Below are 16,833 nucleotides of genomic sequence, written 5' to 3' on the forward strand. Positions count from 1 at the left end.
TCTCACGATACATTTACACCTATATCACTTCTCACGATACATATACACCTATATCACTTTTCACGATACATATACACCTATATCACTTCTCATGATACATATACACCTATATCACTTTTCACAATACATATACACCTATATCACTTCTCATGATACATATACACCTATATCACTTCTCATGATACATATACACCTATATCACTTCTCACAATACATATACACCTATATCACTTCTCCTGATACATATACACCTATATAACTTCTCATGATACATATACACCTATATCACTTCTCATGATACATATACACCTATATCACTTCTCATGATACATATACACCTATATCACTTCTCACGACACAAAAATAACAATAAGGAACGTAAATATTAAAACGATTGAATACTAATTAATTGAAAACAAAAAATAATTAACTATTTTAAGGAAAATATTATTTGGGTCTTTTGGCAAAATCACGTAGATAGGTTCAAAGAAAATAACAAAAAATAACAAAAAACTACGACGTTTCAATCTCAACACAAGCGTTCGTCATCAGGAAGAGGGGGTTCGCTTATAAAGGTAAACTGTTTATAAAGGTTTGAAATGGGCGTAGCCCAAATGTCAGCAGCCAGTGTTAATGTGAGTGGTGGGCAGCGACCGTGCCGGTGGTGGGTTTTCCCACCAATTAAGGGGCTGCCCAGTAAGAATTAGCATGTCAATGTGAGAGATTGGCATGTTAATGTGAGAGATTGGCATGTTAATGTGAGAGATTGGCATGTTAATGTGAGAGATTGGCATGTTAATGTGAGAGATTGGCATGTTAATGTGAGAGATTAGCATGTTAATGTGAAAGATTAGCATGTGATATATTAGCATGTTAATGTGAGAGATTGGCATGTTAATGTGAGAGATTAGCATGTTAATGTGAGAGATTAGCATGTTAATGTGAGATATTAGCATGTTAATGTGAGAGATGAGCAAGTCATTGTGATAGATTAGCATGTTAATGTGAGAGATTAGCATGTTAATGTGAGAGATGAGCATGTTAATGTGAGAGATTGGCATGTTAATGTGAAAGATTAGCATGTTAATGTGAGAGATGAGCATGTTATTGTGAGAGATTGGCATGTTAATGTGAGAGATTGGCATGTTAATGTGATAGATTAGCATGTTAATGTGAAAGATTAGCATGTGATATATTAGCATGTTAATGTGAGAGATTGGCATGTTAATGTGAGAGATTAGCATGTTAATGTGAGAGATTAGCATGTTAATGTGAGATATTAGCATGTTAATGTGAGAGATGAGCATGTCATTGTGATAGATTAGCATGTTAATGTGAGAGATTAGCATGTTAATGTGAGAGATGAGCATGTTAATGTGAGAGATTGGCATGTTAATATGAAAGATTGGCACGTTAATGTGAGAGATGAGCATGTTATTGTGAGAGATTGGCATGTTAATGTGATAGATTAGCATGTTAATGTGAAAGATTAGCATGTGATATATTAGCATGTTAATGTGAGAGATTGGCATGTTAATGTGAGAGATGAGCATGTTATTGTGAGAGATTAGCATGTTAATGTGAGATATTAGCATGTTAATGTGAGAGAGGAGCATGTCATTGTGATAGATTAGAATGTTAATGTGAGAGATTAGCATGTTATTGTGAGGATTAGCATGTTAATGTGATAGATTAGCATGTTAATGTGAGAGATTAGCATGTTAATGTGAGAGAATAGGATGTTAATGTGATAGATGAGCATGTTATTGTGAGAGATTAGCATGTTAATGTGAGAGATTAGCATGTTAATGTGAGAGATGAGCATGTTGTGATATATTAGCATGTTAATGTGAGAGATTAGCGTGTTAATATGAGAGATGAGCATGTTAATGTGAGAGATTAGCATGTTAATGTGAGAGATTCGGATGTTAATGTGAGAGATTAGCATGTTAATGTGAGAGATTAGCATGTCACTTTGAGAGACTAGCATGTTAATGTGAGAGATTATCGTGTTAATGTGAGAGATTAGCATGTTAATGTGAGAGATTAGCATGTCAATGTGAGAGATTAGCATGCTACTGTGAGAGATTACCATGTTAATGTGAGAGATTGGCATGTTAATGTGAGAGACTGGCATGCTACTGTGAGAGATTAGCATGTTAATGTGAGAGATTGGCATGTTAATGTGAGAGATGAGCATGTTAATGTGAAAGATTGGCATGTTAATGTGAGGGATTGGTATGCCAATGTGAGAGATTAGTATGGTAATGTGAGAGATTAGCATGTCAATGTGAGAGATTGGCATGTTATTGTGAGAGATTAACATGTTACTGTGAGAGATTAACATGTTACTGTGAGAGATTAGCATGTTAATGTGAGAGATTGGCATGTTAATGTGAGATATTAGCATGTTAATGTAAGAGATCAGCATGTTGATGTGAGAGATTAGCATGTTAATGTGAGAGATTGGCATGTCAATGTGAAAGATTAGCATGTTAATGTGACAGATTGGCATGTTAATGTGAGAGATTAGCATGTTAATGTGAGAGATTCGGATGTTAATGTGAGAGATTAGCATGTTAATGTGAGAGATTAGCATGTCACTTTGAGAGACTAGCATGTTAATGTGAGAGATTATCGTGTTAATGTGAGAGATTAGCATGTTAATGTGAGAGATTAGCATGTCAATGTGAGAGATTAGCATGCTACTGTGAGAGATTACCATGTTAATGTGAGAGATTGGCATGTTAATGTGAGAGACTGGCATGCTACTGTGAGAGATTAGCATGTTAATGTGAGAGATTGGCATGTTAATGTGAGAGATGAGCATGTTAATGTGAAAGATTGGCATGTTAATGTGAGGGATTGGTATGCCAATGTGAGAGATTAGTATGGTAATGTGAGAGATTAGCATGTCAATGTGAGAGATTGGCATGTTATTGTGAGAGATTAACATGTTACTGTGAGAGATTAACATGTTACTGTGAGAGATTAGCATGTTAATGTGAGAGATTGGCATGTTAATGTGAGATATTAGCATGTTAATGTAAGAGATCAGCATGTTGATGTGAGAGATTAGCATGTTAATGTGAGAGATTGGCATGTCAATGTGAAAGATTAGCATGTTAATGTGACAGATTGGCATGTTAATGTGAGAGATTAGCATGTTAATGTGAGAGATTGGCATGTCAATGTGAGAGATTAGCATGTTAATGTGAGAGATTGGCATGTCAATGTGAGAGATTAGCATGTTAATGTGAGAGATTGGCATGTCAATGTGAGAGATTAGCATGTTAATGTGAGATATCAGCATGTTGATGTGAGAGATTGGCATGTTAATGTGAGATATTAGCATGGTAATGTGACAGATTAGCATGTTAATGTGAGAGATTAGCATGTTAATGTGAGATATTAGCATGTTAATGTGAGAGATTAGCATCTTAATGTGAGAGATTGGCATGTTAATGTGAGAGATGACCTAGTTAATGTGAGAGATTAACATGCTAATGTGAGAGATTAGCATGTTACTGTGAGAGATTAGCATGTTACTGTGAGAGATGAGCATGTTAATGAGAGAGATTGGCATGTTAATGTGAGAGATGACCATGTTAATGTGAGAGATGAACATGCTAATGTGAGAGATTAGCATGTTACTGTGAGAGATTAGCATGTTGATGGGAGATCGCAAAGCAAAACCTCGAGCTCGGGGAGCGAGGTGACTGTGTTTGAGTGAGAAATTTAACCTGTTAATGTCAAATCAGAGTCAAAAATAACAACTAACATCAGAAGGTGGTAGGATGGGAACATCACAACTGGTTGATAAGGAAACCCACCAAGAGATCTGCTGCATGTTGCAATGAGTGGCAAGGCGATGGTGGAGGCGTTGCTGCTGCACTGCAGGGACACCGTGACGCTGACGCGGATGAAGACGCCTCAGCCTCCTGGGTGACTTCTCGTTTGACGATCTCACGGCGCGCCTGGCCGTCGTGAAATTTCGTTTGCATTGAATTTCCATTTCGTTAATCAGAAAGTATCCACAATTTGTCAATTGTGTTAATGTGAAATTTCATAAACCAAACGTCTGTAAATATATGGATACCCATTCAATCTTATGTAAATATATATACACGTGGCTATATTTACGCGATTTAACCCAAAAATTGCATAAATATATAGATTTACGCGATATATAAATATATCAATGGGCCCGCATAATGCGCATGCATAATGTATGTTGACTCAAGAGCGTAGAAGTGTGGTCACCACATCTACGTCTCTATATAAGGAATGAAACAGATGGACTTCTCCACAATTCTGGCTGTCGCCGTACTCAGATTGTAAATGTTGTGGCTTGGCTCTCCAACACACCGGTGTGCTGTATTAGTGACGAATTGGCACGTTCTGTTTACGTAACAATCCTTACTAGTTGGCTGTGTCGAGTGGTGGCGGGTTTAACGACACATTTATATTTACGCCATCTAACCCAAAACAAACTCTACTAAAGTTGTTTAACACGTAGTAGGCTTTCACGACCAATAACATCCACAATACAGGTTTGTTTTTAGTTAGATTGCGTAAATATATAATTACCCAAAAAACCTGTATTATGTATTTTGTTATTGCTGCTGAGGTAACCACTGCATGTCTCTCTCTCTCCTCTGGCCGTGATCAACACCGAGAACTCAGCGGTGGTTCTCATTCAATCCGACCGTCAGAGTTCCGTCGTACTCCGCCTCGTATTCTCCCTCCAGCTCGGTCTCTCTCTCTTGTGTTGCCGTACTCTCTCACACGCCCGCCACTGCACGCAGGGTCGCTCCTATAGGATGGTGATACTGGTAGGAACCTCCTGGTTACACCAGCCCACAGAGGATTTTTGTGTCCGTCCGTCCGTCGTGCATCCAAAAATTGGAGGGGTGGGGCTGGGTGGAGAGGGGAGGGTGGGGAGGGGCTGGGTGGGGAGGAAGGGGCTGGGTGGAGAGGGTGGGGAGGGGCTGGGTGCGGAGGGTGGGGCTGGGTGGGGAGGGGCTGGTCACCCCGTGGTGCCCTTATAAAACTCAACGTTTAACCTACTCACGCCGGCTTGTGCCCGCCCTCACAGTCGGGCATATTTGCGGAATACACCACGCCGCCGTTGACCCTGGCCATTGACCGAGCAACCCAACGTTCCTACTAGCTCCCTCCGCAGGAATGTGTTTAAGCAGAGTGGCGCCCGTTTATTTGCACACGCAACCAGGGCCTGTATTGGCACACCCTCAGTGCCCTGATCTCCCCAAGGTCACGACTCAGCCCACAGCACGCCCCGTTGTCGTGCCCTCTCTCAGCGCCTCCACGTGGCTTTGTATTCAAAGTCACGCCCGCTTAAGTGCGTCCGTTGACGCGCCGCCCATTTGCACTTAGCCAATCATGACCCATGGCAGTAGATGTGGATACCTGATGCACAAATGGACAATTTTAAACTCTCCAGCGTGGGACTGTGGTCATCCAGAACAGACCAGAGTACAACATATAGCGACGCAATGCCCGATCCACGTATGCGAAAACTATAAAACTTTTTTTTATTTTACCAGGTAAGGCCCACTGAGCTATAGAGCTCTTTTTCAAAAGCGACCTGGCCACAATGGTAGCTCAACGAAGTGGCTTATCGCGTGGAAATCTATCGCGGCCAAATACTCTAAATGCATGTTTCTAAATGTGGACGGAAAAACCGGAGGACCCGGAAAAAAATCCACGCGACCATGGGGAGACAGACATGCAAACTCCAAATATACAACAGGCATCAGGGTCTGGATCGAACCAACAACCTCTTGCCTACCAGGCGAGGGAGTTAATATCTTTCCACCGTAGTGCCCAATACGAAGGAGATATCACGGCGATACATTCCGCTACTTCTGACCCAGTTATCTGGCTTGACCATCTGAATGTGAAATTGTAGTTGTTTTGCTCTGCATCAACATCAGCCATACGAAAGAAGAATAAGAAGTTCACAATCCCAGTCCCAGCACGTTCTGTCACTAGAGGGTGCGATCATATGCACGACTTATCACAGACATAACCGCACCTGTTACATTAAGAAGGTGCAGCTGTGGGTTAAACCATCCATAATAGCCTTAAAATTGTGTACATCACTCAACCTGTGTAGGTGGCATTATGATCAATTGTCATCGCGATTATGGGTCTCTCTCTCTAGATTTCACAACTTGGGTTTTAATTACTGAAGTTGCTTGTTCAATCTTTCATGTATATTTTAATATCTATTTTGGCAATTTATTAAATCATTCCTCATTAATTTTCTGGGATATTAACTTGCATGGCTGGTCAGCTCTTTTCCACGTATTTTAACACTTCGTATGTGATTGGGTAGTATTGACATTAACAATGTTTGGGGGCGTTTGGCAAACTTTAAATTCCATTTAAATGCAAATTACTTGGTAATGTAAGCAGGTTTATTGAGTTTATGTGTGGATTAATAGAAATAATGAATTATTAATCAAGTGAGTGAAATTAGCCTTCTGATTATGTGTTTTATTAAAATGAAACCACTGAATATATATTTGTATGTGTGTGTACTCCCAGATATTATTACACATGAAGCCCGTAACAGAATAAACATCCAGCATCATTGTGATAATAATCGTATCACTATTAAAAAAATGATCTATGCCTCGAGTTTCCCGGCTACTGCAGGTTGGGCTCAGGCGGCGCGGACGCCTCTTAGCAAGCGCGTGGAACGTGTCGACGCTGATGACGATGACGGTGGTTGTTTGTGTTGACGCTTTCAGGGATGGACTGGACCAGGACTCTCCGCAACTCGGCCAGTTCAGTGGCAACACGGCGCTGGAGTCGGTGCGCAGCACTTCTCACCAGGTCCTCGTGAAGTTCCACAGCGACTTCTCCACCAGCGGCTTCTTCGTGCTCAGCTACCAAGGTGCTGCCATGCCCATGAGCTCGGGTCGTCACGCAGAGACCAAAAATGACGCAATGCGCTCCACGCTTGTGTTGTTTGTATGTGTGTGTGTGTATGCACGTATGTTGAACTTCTTTCGCACCGTACATAGCCAACCGTACTAATGAACCATTGGTAATACGTGCGTGTTATCCTCACCTCCGATTAGCACGGTTGGCCACATACATCGCGAAAGAAGTTCAATATACGTACATGAATGTGTGCGTAACTGTGATAATAACGATAATTCGTCTTCCCGTGTCAATCAACATGTGGGTGAATACCTCCTTCACGTCCGTGTCGGCCATCGTGGTTGTGTGACCGACCTTTATGGCGCATCAGTGCGGGTTGATGCGGTCGGGAACAGGACCGCACCAGACATAACTCGCCGCTCATGTCAGCCTTAGGCAGGTATCAATCGGGGTCTTCATTGGTTACATAGAGACAGGTGGCATGGTGAGTGGAGGCTGGCACCTTCACACCGTCGCAGAGACACACGCACACGCGCAGTTGTAGCTTGTCTTGGCTATATCTTTTTAGTTCGTAAGGCACGATGGTCTTGGTATTTATTAATTTATTTGAGTTCCCTTCAATGTTCAGTTTTAGTTCACTTTGAATGACCTTGTGAGCCAATCGGGTTTCATGAACAACAAAAAACAACACCTCCGCTTACTCCGACGTATGCAACAAGTCACAGTAAAATAAAAACAATAACAGATGAGCGAAATGAAGAATAGCTAGCAAAAATAATCGGTATATTATTCAATTCTAAGTCAAATTAAGTTAAATATAGATTATTATCAAATAGCACACTGTATCTAAAAAAAATACCAATTTAAATCTGCCATATTAATTATAGTGCAGATACATGTTGGGGATTCGCTGTGCAATATTATTTTATTATGTTGTTTGTGTTTTTTTTAAACCTGGGTTTCATGGCGAGTGTTTAACTCGTCCCCAGGCTACTTTAAGGATGCGGTGGCCGGGAGGCCGCGAGGCCGAGCTCACGGGGGCTGCCCGCGGAATTAAAATCGCATGAACGATGGCCTGGAAAGCGAAGGGGGCAACGTTGACGGATGTTAGTCTCGAATTTTAACTGAAACAACCGTGGCTGGCGAACGCGCCCTTCACAGACGGTTGCCCTCCGCGAGGTAGATGAAGCGTTTCTAGCTTGCGCTTCTTTAGCCGCGCGCTAAGAGCCAGCACGTCATCTGCAAGGAAGCTTGGAGCCCGATGGATTGTGTAAGGTTTGTGTCCTTTATGTACGCAGCCCTGTGGCACACAAGTTTGCAGCATGCCTAGACAAAGACTGTTGTAGGGGCAAGTGCCGTTAGCAAGTAGCACCTATGACGGCCAGCACGGTACACGAGGGGGTGGGTGGCCAGCACCACGCTCGACCGCCTTTGTCTCCTCGGTGGCGATGTTTACACACTGCACCAGGCACTCATTTGAGGCTGTGTTGACCTAGGGGAGGCCCAGCACCGATTTAGACAATTGTCAACCGGTGTGGGCCGCGAGCAGGAATTGAACTCGGCTTGCCAGGTTCGAAACACGGCACGCCAACCACAAAAACTACCGTTCCCCACACTGATGCACGCACACAAACACCAATACCAATACCCACCATTCGCCACTAAGTGACGGTAACGTTACCACGGTGCCTGTGCCAAGCCAGGTGCACTTCAAAGTGCACGCACACGGGCGCAGAACGCTGGCGGCTCACACGGGGGAGGAGGTGCCGTGTGACCTTGGCGGGTGGGGATGGGGTGGTCCCAGTTTGTGGCTGCGTCCGTGGCAGCATGACAGGACGGAGTGGCCCACGAGAGTGTAGCCAGGCAGGAAGCGGAAGGTTTCCGCTCACCGCTTCGCGACCACGGCATGCAAACAGACTGCAGTGTTACGCATTGCCCAAGCAGAGAACGTGCGCTGCATGCCGCTAATCTGCGTCTGTACACACCATGAACGCCATGTTGACAGTTCGGGCATGACCCTTGTATGGAGTTGTCCATAATACAGATTTTTTGGGTTAGATCGCATAAATATAAATGTGTTGTTAAACCCACCACCACCCGACACAGCCAATTAGGTTTGTCACGTAAACAAAAAATGCCGGTGTGCTATACTAGTGTAGTGGAGTAGCGCGCGGGTAATAAAGTATTAATATAATTTTATTGTATTTCTACATACGTGACTTTACCGGAAAAAAAAAACCAATGAGTAGCGCGCGGGTGTTTGCAAGCGGTGTGCACACATGTGCGAGTTACGGACAGTGAGGTCGCATCGGGGCGAACAGGTGCGGCGAGAGAGAGCAACGGAAAGGCGATGCATAGCAGTGATTTGGCTGGCTGCAAATCCAGGCGGCTAATTAAGATGCATAGCGGTGATTGGCTGACTGCAAATGCAGGCGCGGACCAGGCGCCAGGTTGACGGGAGATTGAGGAGATAGCGGCGGAAGCCACGGGCGTGAGGTGATGGGAGGTCACCAGCTTAATTAATGAGGAGTTAATAAGGAGGGGGATATATACGGGAGCGTGGGGGAGTTGTGAGGGGAGTTGGTCGGAGTGAAGAGGAGAGTGCACACAAGAGAAGTCCCGGGCCTGCTCTACACGCCTCATGGGCAGACAAGATACAGTAGAGAGGCTAGCGGAGTCCTAAGTGTGAGTGCGCGAAGACTAGCAGTGGAGAAGCTAGCAGAATTCCCTCATCAAAACACTTCACCATAGGGCCAATTGCATCTCCGACCAGCACCACCTAGCCAGTGAGCTGGAGCACGTACACCAAGTCCTCAGGATGAATGGATATTCTGACCGTACAATCCGCAAAGCTGTCTCCCCAGCCATGGGAAGACAACCATCTGAGGACCCAATCAAAACCATCACCTTGCCATACATAGCAGGGGTTACCAACAAGATTTACAAAATCCTAAACAATCACAAGATCCAGGTTCCTTTCAACATAGAACAGAAAATCCGTGATCTGATCCCATCTGTAAAGGATGTGATTCCTGGTGTCTATAAGCTAAGTTGTGGCTGCAGAAGCAGTTACATTGGGGAAACGAAACGACGTATCGGGAGAGGCTAGCAGAGGGTACTGTGGGAAACTACCAGAGTGCGTAGTGGTAGGCTAGCAGCGGAGAGGCTAAGAGAGTGAGAGAAAGAGCAGGCTAGCAGTGGAGAGGCTGAGAGAGCGGAGCGAGCGCAGCAGGCGAGCAGCGCAAGCGGGAGAGTTGCGACGGAGTTACGTGGTGTTTAACGCGAAGAGTTCTGTCCGCGTGAAATAAAAACACTACACTAGTGTAGTAACATGGAATAGGTCACTATGGCGTGTAGCGCTGGTTGCTGGAAAAAAGGGGACCTGCTGTTGAAGCAGCCCTGTCGGTCAGCAGGTCAGGGGATAGGCTGGAGGAAGGAATGTGGGGAAAGGATGACAGAGGGGGCAGGTGAAATAATGTCATGAGAACCTTCTAGGAGGTTCTCATGACATTGTTTTCTCCGATACCAAAGTACTATGCAAACCTCCCGGTTATTACCAAAGATTTGTTCATGAAGCCATCCAGATATACAAACATAGACACAACTTCAACCGAGAGGATGGTTTTAAATTAAGCAACCACTGGAAAGATGTCATAAACCAAGTTAAAACTTCAGCTACCTTATAAGCGCACAGCCTTTTTTTTTACCATTTTTTTCATTGCCCCCGTGCAGTGAACCACCGCTTCCCCCTAACCCTCAACATAAAAAAGACAGATTAACTTAGCCTCGTCGTCGTTCCCTGCTTGGCTCCTCCCCCCCACCTTAACCTTAGCCCCGCACGCCGTCGTGGCTCCCTGCTTGGCTCCTCCCCCCCACCTTAGCCTGTATATAAGCTCGAGGGTCTCAGAGCTCACCACTTGATGCAGCTATCTTGCTGCGACTGTTCCACCTGAAGACGGAAGCTTGTGTTGCCTCCGAAACGTCGTGATTTGATTTAGTTGTTTTCTTTTATTTTAATTTTGTTTTACCTACGTGACTTTACCGAAAAAACCAAAGAGTATGAATCCTTGCAGTCACGAAAGCTTCACATCTAGAATGAAGTTGTAGTGTTGGAAGTGGCAGAAGCCGGGACGCTGAGAAAGGAAGCCATGAGAAGACTGAGATGTGGGTTGTGGTATTAAAGGGAGGAAATCAGTTGAATTGACACAGAGAGATTTGAGGAACTTCTCAAGCAGGTTGAGGAAAAGAAAAGTGTCAACAGAACAATCCCACTAAAGATGTGGGATTGTTCTGTGGAAAGTTAAATGAAGGCAGCTCTTGAAGGAAGGATGACAGTAAAGAAAAGATACCTGCTTGACAACTTAAAGGAGGTAAGGGCGGGGAGGGGAGTGGCACGTACAGTGAGATGAAGAAGCTCAAGATCGGACAGAGTGCAGAGAGTTTGTCCCCATTCCTGCGATTTGCGAGAGGATTCCAGAGAGCTGCGGTGGTGGCACTCGTGCGTGCGTGCATGTTCGTGCATGTGTGTGTATGTTAGCACGGTGCGTTACGAACCCAGCGACCCGAGTTCGATTCCCCGCTCACTGCTAACATCAGTGACGAATATCTGAACTGGTCCTCGGCCTCCCTTAGGTCGACTCAGCCTTAAATGAGTACCTGGTGCGGTGTGTGCCGTGCCGGCCTTCACAAGTGCTCGCTAACAGCACTTGCCCCAACAGTCTGTTCAGGCTATACACGGGATATTTGTGTGTGTGCGCGTGTTCGCTGCCAGGGGATGTTGTGCGCTTTGTTTGCGCTGTCAGCATTGCACACAATGCAGTTCTTCGCGGTTCGATTTTATGGAGTCAAGTTAGGGTCATGGCTTTCATTAAGTGCGCGTTTTCTGTTTGCCATTGCAAAACGCGACGTATTTTTTTTTGCTGTGATAAATAAAAAATACCATGGCGGTGTGCAGCAGGGAATTAGCATAGCGCTGCCCCTTTACATTATGGATGCAATCTGCAATCGACCGGTGAAGGTGCTGCTGACGATTGAAACGCGTCCTATTAGCGCCGACAACTGCAGCCGTTGTTACGGACCAGAGAGGTGTGTGTTCTGTCATTGGTCATCTCAAGTCAATCGACCCATGGCACCTGGGTCTGTCCCGTGACCTTCTGCCAGCGGGCGTTCGACACTTCACGTGGCCTTAAAGTGCACATGGCCTGGCCCAGGCGCCCATGGTGACGTCAGCCCCACTCAGTGGTGAATGGCGGTTGCTGTTGTCGTTGGCAGCACAAGGCCGTTTCCACTGCAGGGAGAACGCTCACGTGAGCGCAATATGGGGCCCGTATCACTCTTTCTGTTGCACCAAGACTTTACTTTAAGCAGTGTCGTCGACGTTTTATAATATAACAGTGAATCCCTCTTATATTACAACTGCAGCATCCAGAGATGTGGTGGCATTCAGATGCTTCCTAAATCAAGATGGATTATATTCATTATTTGCTAATGAGTGTCAAACAACGCACAGAAATGTGTAAAAAGCACTAAGCCCTTGTACATTGCACACAGAAATCCATCAGCCGGTTCCTGAAGAATGACACTGTGTTCCTCATGTCATAGGTCACCATCGCAAGTACATTTGAGCGATTGTGATGGGGTGGAAAGGCGACAGTGATGCAGAGTTAAACAATTGCAGACGGGTTTCTCACCAGGACAGGACTCATCAGTATAGCATGGTCACAAATGCTCACTGCTGCGGAGTCTGCCTTCTGGGAACCATATATGTGGAGTCCCCTCTTGATAGCTGCTCATTGACCGTATCATCGCAGTACGGGCAGCCTCGCAGTAATTGCCAGATAATTATTGCTACGTATTATCTCTACAGCAATTCGATGTAATTACTCATCCATTTCAAAGCTATCATCATGCCCTCTTGTTGCACGTGTTACAACAAGGCGTGCGCTAGATGTGCGAGCTTACAGGCGCTTGCCCCGACAGTCCCATTGCAGGCTCGACAGGGGATGTTCGTTTTCTTGTTTGCACCATAATGAGCACTGTGGCCACGATGGACGAGTCACTGCAGGCAAGACTCGAGACTCAGTCAAAATACGTGTACGGTTTAACAACGATCGCGCCAACGATGTGTAAATAGTACTGACAGAATTGCGCCGTGATGTGGTGGGCGTGTGCTGTGTGCGCCCCCTCCATATGCCAGTTTATCAACTGATGTCGTGCGTGGTGCCCTCCACTGGGGCCCACTCTGAAGTTCTCACCGAGACCGAGGAGTTCGCAATAGGTCAGTATGGATGTGTTCCGTCCCTTGATGCGATCAATTAAACCGTTTGCTTTTTTTCATCAAAGATTATTCTCTGACAAATCAAAGTTCCCGATCTTCATACGTTCTGAACCACTTAGTATGTTATATTTGTAACCTGTACGTGCATATATCTGCCTCTGGATTTAACAATGTTACTTAGTACATAATGGTATACAATATGGGAAGTGGCTCATCAAAAAATATAAACACACGAATGTTTTCCCTCTGTTGCCTCAATCTGTACCGTGAATAATGATTTAACACCTAGTAGGATGCTTTCAAAACCCATATTATTCATAATATAGGTTTTTTGGGGGTTAGATTGCGTAAATATAAATGTGTCGTTAAATCCGCCACCACCCGACACAGACAATTGGTAAGGTTTGCAACGTAAATAAAACGTGCCAATTCGTTACTCGTACAGCACACCAGTGTGTTGAAGAGTAAACCCACTACAACATTTACAATTTGAGTTAGCGACGTTTTGCCGGTAATTATAACCAGCCTCATCAGGCGACAGGCAGAATTCTGAACTAGTAACTAATTGGCTGTGTCAGGCATTTGCGGATTTTAACGACACATTTATATTTACGCTATCTAACCCAACAAAAACTCTAATATGAATGGGTTTTTTTTTCCACACACCATTTGTGAGCACTTTCAAGTTATTTTATCAAACATTCTGCAAACGTGATGTCGTGCCATTGTAGCTGTACGTGACATTTGTATTTGCAGGTAATGTGATTAAGTACAGATGTTTGCCTGGGTTCACGCTTGTCGGAAAGGAAGAGATAACATGCAAACTTAAATCACGCCTCGAACCAGATGGGACTCCGCCGTCATGTGAAGGTAACACGCGTGTGTGTGTGTGCATGTGCGTGGCTGGAGCCATGGTGCAGCGGTTAGCACGCCGCGCTACAAACCCGGCAAACTGAGTTTGATTCCCGCTCACGGCCAATACCAGTGACGATTATCAGAACCAGTCTCAAATGAGCCCCCGGTGCGATGTGTAAACGTCGCCACTGCGGAGACAAAGGCGGCGAGGCGTGATGCTGGCCACCCACCCCCTCGTGTGCCACGCCGGCCTTTACAGGTGCTCGCTAACAGCACTTGCATGCCCCAACAGTGTGTATAGGTTATACGGGGGATCTTTGTTTTAGTCTGGTGCCGTCCTCTTTCCTGAGGATTGGCGGCATCTCCCTCCAGGTCTCGCCATCCTGCCCGGTCTCAACCGCGCTGTCCATCTGGATCCCCATTGCCGTCTCGCCCCACCTTGGGATCTGTGCAACGGCGTACACAGATTGTGCTCCGGTCTCCCTAGAGACCTGTAGGGCTTGAGAACAGGATGTCGTGAATCCGACCTCCGCATGCGGGCTGTGAAGACCGTTTTAATGATCTGACATTGAGCATAAAATTGTGGCACCTTTTTCCCTCTTAAAGTTATCACTGAGGTCATTTTATTTTGACATGAGTAAAACATTTTATCACCACAAATTCACTATAACAAAAAACAATTGACCATACAATCAATGCAAAAGAACACGGAACATTATTAACAATGTGTATGAGTTGTGCAATAATCACGTCACTTTCAACCCGTAATCTGAAAAAAGGAATAGCAACAAGATATTCTAAATAATCGTTAAAAAATTATAACAATAATATTGAAAGCAAGTGCTTGTTAAGCAACAGCAGCAGGTGTGGGCTGGAGGCATCCATAATGCATTGCTTCTCCAGCACTGTCGAAAACGTGTCCCCGGCGCGTGTTGCCGCTCCACCCCGGAGGTGCCACACCGGCCTTGCGTGTACGTTCAACTTGTTTCGTGCCGTACGTAGCCAGCCGTGCTAATCGGAGGTACGAAACTACGAAGCAATTTCTATTTTATCAGGTAAAGCCCACTGAGCTGCGTAGCTCGTTTTCATAAGAGACCTGGCCACAAATGATATCTCAAATGAAGTGGATAATCACGTGTAAATTTACAGCGGCCAAATACTCTGAACATTAAGCGGTCTACCAGATGCGTTTGGTCCTGGACAAGTTGGTATTAGCGTGGTTGTGTCATACGAGGAAAATACATGAATATTTTGAACTTCTTTTGAACCTTACCTAGCCAACCACGCTAATCGGAAGTGTGGGGGAAGGACAACAAACTAAACACAAAAGCAATTAGAAAGAAATTAGTTTGTCAATCTTCTTGGTTCTTTCGGTAAAGTCACGTAGAATGGAAATAAAATAATACAAATATTTCCATTCTACGTGACTTTACCGAAAGAACCAAGAAGATGAATCCCTGCAGTCACGAAAGCTTTAAATCGAGTTTGTCAATCTAGATGATTTTAAAGTGCATATATTGGAAGGAAGAGCGTTCCAGACGGCCGCAGACGGTTAGCCAAAATGTGGTTAAATGAGCTCTTAAAGTGTCCAAATAAAATTTTCCTAACGAGTCCAACTTGCTTCAAACCTTCCATTTAGATTCCCTTGCTTGCCCCTGGTGGTTGTTTTAGGCCATTGGCGATCGGCTCTCCCTGGCCCGTGTGCTCACTGCCGTCCAAAGTGCCACGTCGTGCCGAATGCTACGTGCTCACTTTCTTTCCCCACATCCCTCCACAGCTCAGTGCCCAAACAACGAGGTCCGCACGGCGAGCTACGGCGTCATTTTGAGCCCCGAGTTTCCAAGAAACTATCCAAACTTTCAGATGTGCACGTGGACGGTCTCCGTCGAGAGGGGTTACAACATCACCGTGTCGGTGGAGTTTTTCCAGAGCGAGAAAGAATACGACTTGCTGGAAATATTTGACGGTGAGGACAGTCACGAGCCTGCATTCGACAAACGTTCGAGTGATTTGTTCTTCTTGGTCTTGGGCAATGATTGTTGTACAGGAATTTACAGAGACACTACGTAAATCTGTGAATACTAAAATTCACAAGGCCCTTGGGGGGGCCCCTGGCAACTCTTAAACTATAAAAAAAACTTATAATTTTACCAGGTAAGGCCCACTCAGCTACAAAGCTTTTTTTTCAGAAGCAACTTAGCAATCACAAATAATAGCTCAATTAAGTGGCTTATCACGTGGAAATGTATAGCAGCCAAATACTCTAAACGCATTTTTCTAAATGTAGAGGGAAAAAACCGGAGGCCCCGGAGAAAAATCCACGTGACCAACATACAGCAGGCGTCAGGGTCGGGATCGAACCCCCAACATTCTGCATACTAGGCGAGGTAGTTAACATCTCGTGAGGTAGTTTACATACTAGGCGAGGTAGTTAACATCTCGCCCCACCGCGGCGCCTATATTGTTTCATATTGCCAACTAGAAAAGTTCAAGGGTCGGTGGAATTCGTGTCCGGTAAAAGTTTGAACCACCTTCAGCCTCTCCTACTCTGCCAATCCCCCCTTGCAGGCATCAACAGCGAGAGCCCCGTGCTGCTGGCTTTAAGCGGCAACCACTCACACCCCATGAACGTGACCAGCCACGGCCACCACGTCCACCTGCGGTGGGCGGCCGACCAGGCCACGAATAAGAAAGGCTTCCGCATCCGATATGGAGGTGGGTGGGGGGTGGGGGGGTGTAAGCTTGCGCGCGTACATCGTTGTCTTGCTGTTCATTTTAACCCCATT

General features: G+C 45.1%; 1 protein-coding gene across 4 annotated transcripts in view; it reads left to right on the plus strand.

Moving 5' to 3' along the window:
* Positions 1-16,833, plus strand: part of LOC116946465 (CUB and sushi domain-containing protein 3-like) — a 692,643-nt gene that overhangs the window by 610,654 nt on the left and 65,156 nt on the right. For all 4 annotated transcript variants that reach the window (XM_032961364.2, XM_032961362.2, XM_032961363.2 and 1 more), the window contains exons 44-48: positions 6,780-6,925; positions 13,112-13,192; positions 13,949-14,062; positions 15,825-16,013; positions 16,616-16,762. In XM_032961364.2, coding sequence (XP_032817255.2) covers positions 6,780-6,925; positions 13,112-13,192; positions 13,949-14,062; positions 15,825-16,013; positions 16,616-16,762 — 677 coding nt within the window. The remainder of the gene's footprint in view (positions 1-6,779; positions 6,926-13,111; positions 13,193-13,948; positions 14,063-15,824; positions 16,014-16,615; positions 16,763-16,833) is intronic.

This window comes from Petromyzon marinus, chromosome 27, assembly GCF_048934315.1.
Source record: "Petromyzon marinus isolate PM22_M1 ecotype Great Lakes invasive population chromosome 27, UKy_Petmar_22M1.pri1.0, whole genome shotgun sequence".
NCBI lineage: Eukaryota > Metazoa > Chordata > Hyperoartia > Petromyzontiformes > Petromyzontidae > Petromyzon > Petromyzon marinus.